At 35.7% G+C, this 12,626-nt stretch overlaps 1 protein-coding gene across 24 annotated transcripts in view; it reads left to right on the forward strand.

Moving 5' to 3' along the window:
* Positions 1-12,626, forward strand: part of SUGCT (succinyl-CoA:glutarate-CoA transferase) — a 749,104-nt gene that overhangs the window by 104,107 nt on the left and 632,371 nt on the right. For all 24 annotated transcript variants that reach the window (XR_011538973.1, XR_011538970.1, XR_011538972.1 and 21 more), the window contains one exon: positions 10,278-10,421. Coding sequence is in view for 19 of the 24 variants with exons in the window: in XM_070615473.1 (XP_070471574.1) it covers positions 10,278-10,421 (144 nt within the window). In the remaining 5 variants the exon portion in view is untranslated. The remainder of the gene's footprint in view (positions 1-10,277; positions 10,422-12,626) is intronic.

Below are 12,626 nucleotides of genomic sequence, written 5' to 3' on the forward strand. Positions count from 1 at the left end.
TGGTCGTGAAGACTTATGGAGGGCAATTGAATCCAGCACTAGTAGCCTAAATTTGGTGTATTACTATGCTAACACTCTTTTCTCCATCGTATCAGGGATCTCTTTGCCAGTAAGTCGTAGAAACTGATCTCTTAACAACTGTCCTCTTTCCTGCTTCTCTACCTTCACTGATAAGGAGACTTATTACGGGATCCTTTCAAGTCCTGACAGGCTGTGATTTAGGTTGGAGGACTCCATAGTGTCACTGAGGCACATGGTGTGTGTGTGTGAGGCGGGGTGATAGATTTCGTTACGACTGTTTACAGGTGAGAAAGTGAAGGCATCTACAGCTTTGAGTTCAGGGTTTCAGCCGTCCAGTGGAATTTCCTTCATGTAGGGGAAATGTTACTTTGTGAAAATTTATACGTGAATGTCGCTATAAGCATATTTTTAGAATCAGTGAGTGGTCTGAGTAGATTGTATGTTTGAAACAGAAGGTTCAGATACTGTGTAGTTCTGGAGTCTATGTTCATGAAGTGTGAAGGCAGTGACTGTGGTGAGTGTGTTCTCGTGTACCAAAACCCTCATTTGATCTGAATATACCATTTTTTGTTCTCCGCGCTGTCCTTTGTACTTCTACTAAAGATACTTTTCTCCTAATTAGGGCTGCAAGTCAGGCTTATGGTGGATTTCATAATCAAAGTATCACCTTCATATTAAGAAACTTAATTTCCTGTTGATTTTCTCCCAAGTTGATTTCATTTTCAATCCCTCCTCACCCAATCAATAATCAAAGTCTGCGAATTCAGATTTCTGAGTATCTCTTGAGTCCATGCCTCCCCTCTTCTCTGTTGCTCATTGAGGTTCTCATCTTGTCTCTCTCCCCTGAGCTATTGCCAAATCTTTCTGATGGAGCTCCTGGCACCACATCAAGTATCTTATAAAAAGTCACATTTCTGCAGCCTTTTACATTCATAGAGTGCCTTTATACACCTTTTCTTATTTAATTCTCATCTAACCGGTGAGCTGGATTTTATCATTACCCGCATTTGACAACTGAGAAAAAACTAAGAAAGGCTCAGATCTTTCCAAAGGTTATGCAGTTAGTGAATAGTGGAAGAATTCATATTTCAGAAAATAGATCACTAAAAAATTTCATGTGCCCTAGGGTAAAAACAAAATTTTCTGTAGATTACATTAGTATAGTGAATGACTGAGTGTGAAATAAAAATATGACATAGAGACACAGATACATCAAAGGATAATTTTTTATTTTGGAAATGAAACAAAAAAAGTTTTAACGTTTTTGTTGTTTTATGAAGTATTGGGTTGAGTAATGTATCTAAAGAGAAAAATCCTTGATGACTTTTCAAATTCATGCCTTTTTATTGAACATCTGCCAGAACTGATTTAAAGTTTTTTTTGTACTCTCTTTTTTTTTGCTGAGGAAGATGAGCCCTGAGGTAACATCTGTTGCCAATCTTCCTCTTTTTTTGCTTGAAGAAGATTAGTCCTGAGCTAACATCTGTGCTATCTTCCTTAACTTTATATGTGGGTCACTGTCACAGCATGGCTGATGAGTGGTGTGGCTCCACACTCAGGATCTGAACCCATGAACCCGGGCCAACAAAGTGCAGTGTGTTGAACTTAACCACTATGCCACAGGGCTGGCCCCTTTTATGTACTTTTTAACAAGACAAGGTTTTGAATAACTTAGAAAAACACATACCTTTTCTTTCTCCCTTCCTCCTTTCATTTCTGTCTTTTTTTAAAATCTGTTTGGCGAACTCTGAAAGTAATGACAATAGATGTGGAGAAATGAATAAAAGTGTTAAAGTGTCTTAAAGTGTATCTGGGAAATAATCTTTTTAAGTTTTAAATTCTTAATTTATAATTTAGGAGACTGTGATGTAAGGGGAGCAAGAGAAGACCTTTACAGGGAGCTGCCTGTCTTTTTCCCCTTCTCTAGGGGAGAAATAAAAACCACTAAAACATTTCTGCCATTTCAAAATTGTCATATTTTATTTTTTAAAGAAATAACTCAGGTTATACTTTTCAACTTTTAAATTTTGAAGCAGTTTTGTGCTCATAGAGAAGTTGCAAAAATAGAATGGCAAGTTCCTATATCCTTCATTCAGTTTCCTCTAATGTTAACACTACACAAAACCATAATACAATGGTCAAAACTAAGAAATAAACACTGGTGTGATACTATTAATTACACTCCATGCTTTATTCAGATTTCACTACTTTTTCCACTAATGTTCAAGTTTTCACGAGTTTTTGAATCCGTGAATGAATGGAGGATGACAAAGTATAAGGAAAGAACATTGAGGCAATGAGAGTGGAGAAATACACAGTGAATGTGGAAAGTGAGTAAAGTAAAGACTCAATAATTTTATGTTCTACTTTGTCATCTCACTATAACTGTCTTCAGTCTTGAGTAGAATCTTCCTTTTCTTGTGCCTTTGTTGGTGAGAGGCATACTTGTTTAGTTTTACAGGAAAATCATCGCAAATTGTTCTTATAAAAGAGTTACATTAATTTATTAACAGGACTAAATATATTTAAAGCAGTTTCTAAGTGGCCATGATAAAAATAAAAATCATTCTGGGGCTGGCCCTGTGGCGGAGTGGTTAAGTTGGCAGGCTCCACTGCAGCGGCCCAGGGTTTTGCTGGTTCAGATCCTGGGTGCCGACATGGCACCGCTCGTCAGGCCACGTTGAGGCGGCTTCCCACATGCCACAACTGGAAGGACCCACAGCTAAAATATACAACTATGAACAACAAAAAAAACAAAAAACAAACAAACAAAAAAACACATAGCATTGAAGATTGGACTGGTGGTTACCTTTGGGGAAGGGGGGAGGGGGGAGGGCAAAAGGGGTGATTAGGCTCACATGTGAAGGGATGGACTATAGTTAGTGTTTGGTTGGTGAACATGATGTAATGTATACAGAACTCGAAATATGATGTACATCTGAAAAAAATAAAAATTAAAAAAAAAAATAAAATATACAACTATGTACTGGGGGGATTTGGGGAGAAAAAGCAGAAGGCAAAAAAATAGATTGGCAACAGTTATTAGCTCAGGTGTCAATCTTTAAAAGAAAAAAAAATCATTCTACTGTCAATGTCCAGAAAAATTCAGTAAAATAAAAATATTACTTGATTTTTAAAAGTCTACATATCGGTTTAAATCTACTTCTTCCAGTAAGTTATGATGAGATTTTAGGGCACATGTTTAACAAGGTCAGTGAATTACCCATTTTTCCTCAAATGAGGGATGAGTTCTTCTACCCATTGAGATAAACCCTGCCATTTATCCCAGATTTGATGAGAAGGGACACCCCGTTTTGTGTTGTCACGGCAGCAGGGCACCACTGGCGCTCCCGCGTGGGAGGGAGTTTTCATACCTTGCACGTACACAGCCCCTTCTCCGATTCTGTCTAGTTACACCTGGGAACACATAGTCACTTCACAGCCACAGCGTGGTTCTCTGTGGGGTTTCCCGTTCACTAAATGGTAATTAATTTTCACTTCTTTATTCCTCTGGCATGCTGACAATTCTTAGATGACAGGAGTTTGATTATGAGGGCTTTCCAAAGTATTAATATAGCCACCTCTGAATTATCCTAGAAAATGAATTGTATGTCTTCTCTGGTTATTGCTACCAAACAGCCTTGAATGAAATGTAACTTCTAGAGTTTCCACTAAATGCATGTTCTTTAGTAGGCCTTTAAAAAGATTTTTTATATTTAATTTAATTTTTGTTTATTTCTATTTTTCTGCTTTGTTTAATTACCAGCATTATAATGATATTGTAAAAAATAAAACAGCTTTATAGAGACATAATTCATTTACTGTACAGTTCATCCATTTAAAGTGTACAATTCAGTGGTTTTTTAATATATTCAGAGAGTTGTGCAAGCAGCACCACAATCAATTTTAGAACGTTTTCATCACCCCTAGAAGAAACCCCGGGCCCATTAGCAGCACTCTCTATTCTGACCTTCTCCTTTCCCCCTGGTTCTACTTGTTTGTCTCTATGGATTTGCCTATTCTGGGCTTTTCATCAAAGTAGTATCATATAATACGTGGTCTTTTGTGACTGACTCCTCAGTTTTCCATGTTGTAGCATGTGTCAGTGCTTCAGTTCTTTTTGTTGCCTAAAATATCCCGTTGTATGGCTCTACCACATTTTATTCACTTACCCATTGATGGACATTTGGGTTACTTCCACTCTTAGGTCATTACGAATAATACTGCTATGAAAATTTGTGTATAGGTTTTTTGTGAGGACATATGTTTTCATTCTCTTGGGAATACACCTAGAAGTGGAATTATTGAGTTATATGGTAATTCTATGTCTAAGTTTTTGAGGAACTCCCAGACTTGTTTTCCACGGTGACTACACCGTTTTGCAATCCCACTAGCAATGTATAAGAGTTTTGATTTTTCCACATCCTTGCTGACACTTGTTATTCTCTTTCTCATGATAGCCATTCTAGTGGTTTGATTTGGTTTTGGTTTGCATTTCCCTAATGACTAATGATGCTGAGCATCTTTCAATGTGCTTATTGGCCGTTTGTATATCTTCTTTGGAGAAATGTGTATTTAAATCTGCTGCTCATTTTTAAATTCGGTTGTCTTTTTATTGTTGAGTTGTAAGCTCATTGTGGTTTTCATTTGCATTTCCCTGATGGCTAATGATGTTGAGCATCTTTTCATGTGCTTAACGGCCATTTGTAGATCTTCTTTGGGTAAATATCTGTTCAAATTCTTTTCCTATTTTAAAAAAATGGGTTATTTATCTTCTTATTATTGAGTTATAAATGTTCTTTATAAATTTTGGTTGTAAGTTCCTCATCAGATATGTGATTTGTAAAAACTTTGTCCCTTTTTTTTGGTTGTTTATTCAATTTCTTGACGGTTTCCTTTGAAACACACATCTTAAATTTTAATGATGTTTCATTTATGTATTTTTATCTTTTGTTGCTATTGGATGTCATATCTAAGAAATCATTGCCAAATTAAAGATCATGAGGGTTTACTCCTATATTTTCTTCTGTTTTATAGTTTTAGTTCTTTTTTGTTTTTTTGAGGAAGATTAGCCCTGAGCTAACATTGGCTGCCAATCCTCCTCTTTTTGCTGAGGAAGACTGGCCCTGAGCTAACATCGGTGCCAATCTTCCTCTACTTTATACGTGGGATGCCTGCCACAGCATGGCTTTTGCCAAGTGGTGCCATGTCGGCACCCAGGATCCGAACCGGTGAACCCCGGGCTGCCGCAGCAGAACGTGCGCACTTAACGGCTGTGCCACTGGGCTGGCCCCTATAGTTTTGGCTATTATGTTTAGGTCTATGGTCCATTTAGAGTAAATTGTTGTGTATGGTGTGAGGAGGGGTTCAACTTCATTCTTTTGCATTCTTTTTACTATTTTTTGAAAAGATTGTTCTTTCCCCATTGAATTACCTTGGTATGTTTTTCAAAACGAATTGAAAGTAAGTTGGAGAATTTCCATTGTCTGTATATCTGTCTTATGCCAATACCACATTGTCCTGTTTACAGTACCTTGTAGTAAGTTTTGAAATTGGGAAGTATGAGTCTTCCAACTTTCTCCTTCTTTTTCTAGATTGTTTTGGCTATTATTTGTCCCTGAAATTTCCATATGAATTTTAGAATCAGATTTTATTTCTTCAAAAAAAGGTACCTAGGATTTTGGTAGGTGAAACTGCATTGAATCTATAGGTCAGTTTGGGGAGTATTGCCATATTAATAGTATTAAGTCTTTTGATTCATGACAATGGGATGTCTTTCCATTGATTTAGGTCTTCTTTAATGTCTTTCAACAATATTTTGTAGTTTCCAGAGTGTAAGTTTGTACTTCTTTTGTTAAATTTATTCCTAAGTGTTTCATTCTTTTTGATGCTGTTATAAATGGTTACGTAATTTCCTTTTTGTTTTGTTGATCATTACTGTGTAGAAATACAATTTTTTTTGTATATTGCCTTGTGTCTTGCAAACTTGCTGAACTAATTTATTAGTTCTAGGAGTTTGTTAGTGGATTCCTTAGGATTTCCTATATACAAAATTATGTCATCTGCAAATAGAGTTAGTTTTACTTTTTTCTTTCCAGTCCAGATTTCTTTTCTTTCTTTTTATTCCCTAATTACACTGACTAAAACTTCCAGTATAATGTTGAATTGAAGTGATGAGGGCAGCCATTCGTGTCTTGTTCCTGATATTAGGGGGAAAGCATTCAGTCTTTCATCTTTAACTATGATGTTAGCTTTTTATTTTTATGTATGCCCTTTATAAGATTGAAGAAGTTCACTTTGTTCCTAGCGTGTTGAGTTTTATGGAATGCTTTTTCTGCATCTGGATGATCATGTTGCATGTGTCCTTTATTCTAATGATATGGTGTGCTATGTTGATTGATTTTCAAATGTTAAACCAAACTTGCATTCCTCAGGAAAATCCAGTTGATTACGGTATGTAATCTTTTCCATAGATCACTAGACTCAGTTTGCTAGTATTTTGTTGAGGACCTTTTTGTGTTCACGTTCATGAGATGTTGGTCTGTAGTTTTATTTTCTCTTGATGTCTTTGTCTGGCTTGATCTCAGGATATTACAGGCCTTGTAGAATGAGTTGATAAGTGTTCTCTCTTTCACTTTTTGGAAACATTTGTGAAGAATTAACATTGATTCTTCTTTAAATGTTTGGTAGAATTCACCAGTGAAGCCGAAAAAAATAGCCTGTTTTTTTTTCCTGTTTGAAGCTTTGTGATTACTAATTCAGTTTCTCTAATTGTCATATGTCTATTCAGTTTTTCTATTTATTCTTTAGTCAATTTAAGTAGTTTGTGTCTTTTTAGGAATTTATCCATTTCATCTAGGTTATCTAATTTGTTGGCATACAATTGTATTCCCTTATAATCCTTTTTATTTCTGTAAGGTCATTAATGATGTTCTTTCTTTCATTCCTGATTTCAGTAATTTGAATCTTCTCTCTCTCTTTTTTTTCATTTCTTGGAAAGTTTAGTTAAAGTTTTGTTTTGTTGATCTTTTCAAAGAGCCAACTTTTCACCTTGTTGATTTTCTCCATTGGATTTCTATTCTCTACTTCACTGTTTTCTGCTCTAATTTGTGTTATTTCCTTTCTTTTGCTTGCTTTGAGTTTAGTTTGCTCTTCTTTTTCCAATGTGTTAAGGTGGTTATTGATTTGAGATCTTTCTTCTTTTTTAATGTTAAGTATTTACAGTTCTAAATTTCCCTTGAATACTGCTTTAGCTGCATTCCATAAATTTTGGTATATTGTGGTTTTATTTTCATTCATCTTGAAGTATTTTCTAATTTCTTATGTGATTTCCTCTGTAACTCATTGGCGTTTTGGGAGTATGTTGTTTACTGTCTGTATCTTTTTGAGTTTTCCAAACATGCCTCTGTTATTGATTCTAATTTCTTTCTATTGTGATCTGAGAACATATTTTGCACGAAATCATTCCTTTTAAGTTTATTTTAGCTTATTTTATGTCCAAGGATATGGTTTGTCCTAGCAAATTTTCCATGTGCACTTGCAAATGTGCATTTTGTTATTATTGGATGTAGTGTTTAATAGATATCTCTTAGGTATACTTGGTTTATGATGTTGTTTAAATATTTTATTTTTTTGATCTTCTATCTAGTTGTTCTATTCACTATTCATATTTGAAGATTGAAATCTCCTAATATTATTCATGAAGTGTCTATTTCTCCCTTCAAATTTGTCCCTTTTTGCTTTTCATATTTTGGCATCTCTATTATTGGGTGCATATATGCTTATAATTGTTGTATCTTCCTTATGCATTGACCTCTTTTTCCTTATAAAATTTCTCTTCTTCTCTAGTAACTTTTTTGTTTTCAGGTCTATTTTGTCTGATGTTAATATAGCCACTTCAGCATTCTTATGCCTGCTGTTTGCATGATATATCTTTCCCCATACTTTCATTTTCAGCCTATTTGTATCCTTAAATCTAAAGTGTGTTAGCAAGACTCTTTCAATTAGTGTTTCGCTAAAATTAATTGGCACAAATTGTCATTTTTAACAATGACAACGTTGTCTCCAATATATGGGTGACAATGTTTATTCAATGTTCATACATCGCAGATTATTACTCCTGATAATGTGGTGATGTTTTTAGAATATTAATGAGGCATGTTCCCTCTTTTTCAGAAAATTTATAGTGAAATATAAAGGATTTACTATCTTATTTATTCCTATTGGTCTGAGAAGTATAGCAGATAAAATATGATTATATTCCTATTATAGTGAGAAAGCAGATGTCTATAAACTTAAATTTGAACTTGTCTCCAACTTTTAATTCATTAAATAATCTTAAATCTCAATGACAAATTAATTTTAAATTTACTGATTCAAGCCACTGCAAGTTTTGCCAATAATAATAGTTAGAAGTCTGCCAGAAGTTTCCAATTTTCATGACAATATCTTCCTTGAAATTGTGTTGAAAAGCAGGGACAAAAGTTTAGTCACTGTTTAGTCTCACTTAGTTTTGTTTTTTTTTTGAGGAAGATTAACCCTGAGCTAACATCTACTGCCAATCCTCCTCTTTTTGCTGAGGAAGACTGGCCCTAAGCTAACATCTGTGCCCATCTTCCTCTACTTTGTATGTGGGACACCTGCCACAACATGGCTTGCCAAGTGGTGCCATGTCTGCACTGGGATCCAAACCAGCGAACCCCGGGCTGCCGAAGCGGAACATGCGCAGTTAACTACTGCACCACCAGGCTGGCCCCTCACTTAGTTGTTTTTTAATGTTATTTACCTTTCTTGTAAGATGATTAACATAGTTTATGGATGGGCTGCAGAAAAGGAAAGATTAGCTTCCAAAGATGACTGAAGTGTAGCTGGAGTGAATGAATAGGGAAGTGAATGAGTGAATCCCTCAACGGAATAAAATGTGAAATGTAGGTCTTTTTATGTATTCTGTGCAATGAGAGGCTTAGCAGAATTCCAGAAAGTGAAAAATAGGAACTGCCTGACACAACAATGACTGCTATTAACGTTGACGATAATTGTGATGGCTAGTTTTTATTGGGTACTTCTTGTTTGCCAGGCACTGTTCTAATATCTTTACATATGGGTTAATAATTGGATTGTCAGATCAGACTGACCTGAATCAAGATTCACCTGTAATTTCAAGGATACAAGCAATCAAAAAGCACAGGAGAAGCAGAGCCAGGTCCTGGACGTTGAGAGAGGCCCCCAGAGACTTTCTTCCCATGGTAGACAAAACGGTCAATCCGAGAGCAGTAGATAAGATCTCTAATTAAGTACATGGATTACCTCATATAACAGGGAACATTACAGGCTGTGAAACATCTCCATTTTATATCCAGATAGTGGCATAGCTCATGCCCCATGCCCCATAAATGTGTAGATTCTAAGTTTGTTTACCATAGTAATTCTAAACTTCCTGCTAAAAGCCTTCTATGTATAAGTACTCTTTTTTCTTTTTTTTAAGCAAATACCATGGTTATTAGTAATAGTTGTCAGCATGCTTATAAGGAGATTAGCCCAGGTCTTCTACCTTCTTCTTTCCTGGGAGAGCCTCCTAACCAACAGGGAAAAAATACTGCTTTAACTCTTTCCTCTCCAACAGATTAACTCATTTATTTTATCTTTATTGTTATTTTTTGTTTTTGAGGAAGATTAGCTCTGAGCTAACATCCGCTGCCAATCCTCCTCCTTGTGCTGAGGAAGACTGGCCCTAAGCTAACATCTATGACCATCTTTCTCTACTTTATACGTGGGACGCCTACCACAGCATGGCTTACCAAGCGGTGCCTGTCTGCATCAGGGATCTGAACGGGCAAACTCCGGGCCACCGAAGTGAAACATGTGTACTTAACCGCTGTGCCACCAGGCCGGCCCCAAATTAACTCATTGAAATTCAAATTCAGTTATTTACTTTTTTAATACAAACAAGGCAAAATATATTAAGAAGGAATTTCAGACATGTTTTAAAAAATCTTTTATTTCATTTGGTTTGTTTTAGTTTGTTGGTAGAGGGTGGGGTGAGAAATATGGTAAATATACAGTTAATATAGATATATTATCACCACTAAGAGATATCTGCAATAGCAATTAGTTCTATTTCTTTCGCGCGCGTGTGTGTGTGTATGTGTACATCATATACAATTCTTTCTTCTATTTGACCTTAGGATATTTGAGAAATCATTTGATGTTTTAATTTTCAATTTTCTCTGTTTTTCTCAACCCTACTCTCAAATCAGGATGGAGATCCAGTTCGTCCAGGAGTGGCCATGACTGATCTTGCCACTGGCCTATATGCATATGGAGCCATTATGGCTGGATTGATACAAAGATACAAAACTGGAAAAGGACTGTTCGTTGATTGTAACCTACTGTCATCTCAGGTACCAATCCAAATAACATTTTAGATAGTGGTGTATAAACATGTGTCTGGGTATTCTCTTTCATATCAAATCCTATGGTCATATGTGCACAAACAAAAAACAAAACAACAGACAAAACTACAATCAACCACAGCAAAAGCTGTTCTGTTTTGGTATACTAAATTGTTGTCAAATGAAAATAAATGGACCATGAAGATTTTGTCATAGTATAGATATTGCTGTTGAACCAGAATTTTAAAGACCGTTTTTATTAGAATAGGTCTATTACTATTTGTGAGACAAGAATACAGATGTTTCTATTTTATTGTCACATGAGCTCCATAACTTCTTTTTACCAGAGTCAGTTTCTTCACCTTTTTTGTGCTATGGACCCTTTGAGTAGTCTGGTGAAGTCTGTGGACCTTTCCTCAGAATTATGTTTTTAAATGCATAAAATGAGATACTTAGGATTACAAAGGAAGCCAATTATATTGAAATACAGCTATTTCAATGTAAAAACCCGTTTTGTGTTATAATAACATATATGATTTTTCACTAAGACATTAAGCCACAAGATCTGTCAGTGGGTCCAATAACTACTGCAATTTTGAGGTAGTATTGAGCATAAATGATATCTGCAATAACTATAAAATGATATGAAAATATGTGTAATATTGATTGATGATCAAATCATAGATCCTGCTAATACTCCTGTGGTTTGTTGCCTGCGTTCATAATTGAAGAAAATGCTAAATTTTAGTTAGAGGTTGATGAAAATAAAGATATAACTTTTTTCCATTCAAATTAATTAGTTCCCAGAATTCTATGGAAACATAGACTTCAGATTAACAACCCATGGTTTAGATAGTTATCAGCTATGTTATGCTAAATACTAAACTGGTGGAATAAAAGGGTTAACTCACTCTCAAATTGACATTTTGCTTCCTTCGTACTGGATCAGACCCAGATGCTGTACCATATGTGGAAGTTGATTCTGAATAGATAATTTTTCAGGGATAGAAAAAAAGAAAATATCTAATTTGTGCAAGGAGACATTTTACTGTGGGAAAAATTGCTTTATAGACAGAGACCTCAGTTGGGAATTTCAAATTTAAATGACATACATGGGAAAATAGTAAACTTGGAACACTACTTTGGAGAATTTTTTCTCTTAGACAAAATTAAGGAGGTATACAAGGGTAAAAAACATCAATATGGTCGAAGATGAAATATTACATATGGGTTTTCAACACTAGCTTTGAGTCACAGTCAGCATTTTGATGGTTATGAAAAGGGTAAAAAAATTCTCTCCAAATGAATGATGTAGCTTCTTAACAGAGAAACACAGATGTTAATTGTGGGAAGAAGCTGAAAGTCTTTTCTACTCTCCCCTGATTTTATAGCTGTAAGGAACTTGAGGTAGGTTAAGTAACTGACTAAAACTTGCACATCCAATAAGTATGGAGGCCATGGAACTTTCATGGATGTGTGACCTGTGCAGTCACAGAGGGCCTTAAGCTTAGTTTAAATGTTCTGCTGTTACTGCTTTGAAATTCTTAATAATTTTGGTACAAGAGGCCCTACATTTTTCATTGTGCACCAGTACTCACAGATTATGTAGCTGGTCCTGGATTTGGGACTCTACTTAGGTCTCCTGATCTCTACCTAGACTGCTTTACTTACAATACATCAATGATTAATTAATTAGCTTTGGAAAAAATTCTTTTATAGTTTATTATAGAATTTAATTCTCTTCTAGCACCCAACACAGAGATTCACAATGTGGAGGTGTGTGGTTCCTTGGGGTTAGGGGTGGAAGTGGGTAGAATCACTGGTAGGGCTGTTTCAAAGTGAGGAATACGGTAAGGGCAAATTCATACACACATACGTACATTCCAGCCATTTTGGGTGTGTGTCTATATTTGTTGTTTATGTTGCTCCTTGAGACTCTAAGTTCCATGAGCGCAGGAATAATGTTTGTTCTTGCTTACAGTGGTATCCTCAAAGCCCAGCCCAAGCCCAGTATTTGTCAAATAGCAGGCTCTCCCAATCTTCTGTGATTAATGGGAGAATCACTGTTTCAATGGTTATGTCTCATAGCCCTTATGTTTTGCATTTGTTTTTTGGGCTCTTTCTTTGCTGAGTAATATTAGCCCCGAGCTAACTTCTGTGCCAGTCTTCCTCTATTTTATATGTGAGTTGCTGCCACAGCATGGCCAATGATTG

The sequence above is a fragment of the Equus przewalskii genome, chromosome 4, assembly GCF_037783145.1.
Source record: "Equus przewalskii isolate Varuska chromosome 4, EquPr2, whole genome shotgun sequence".
NCBI lineage: Eukaryota > Metazoa > Chordata > Mammalia > Perissodactyla > Equidae > Equus > Equus przewalskii.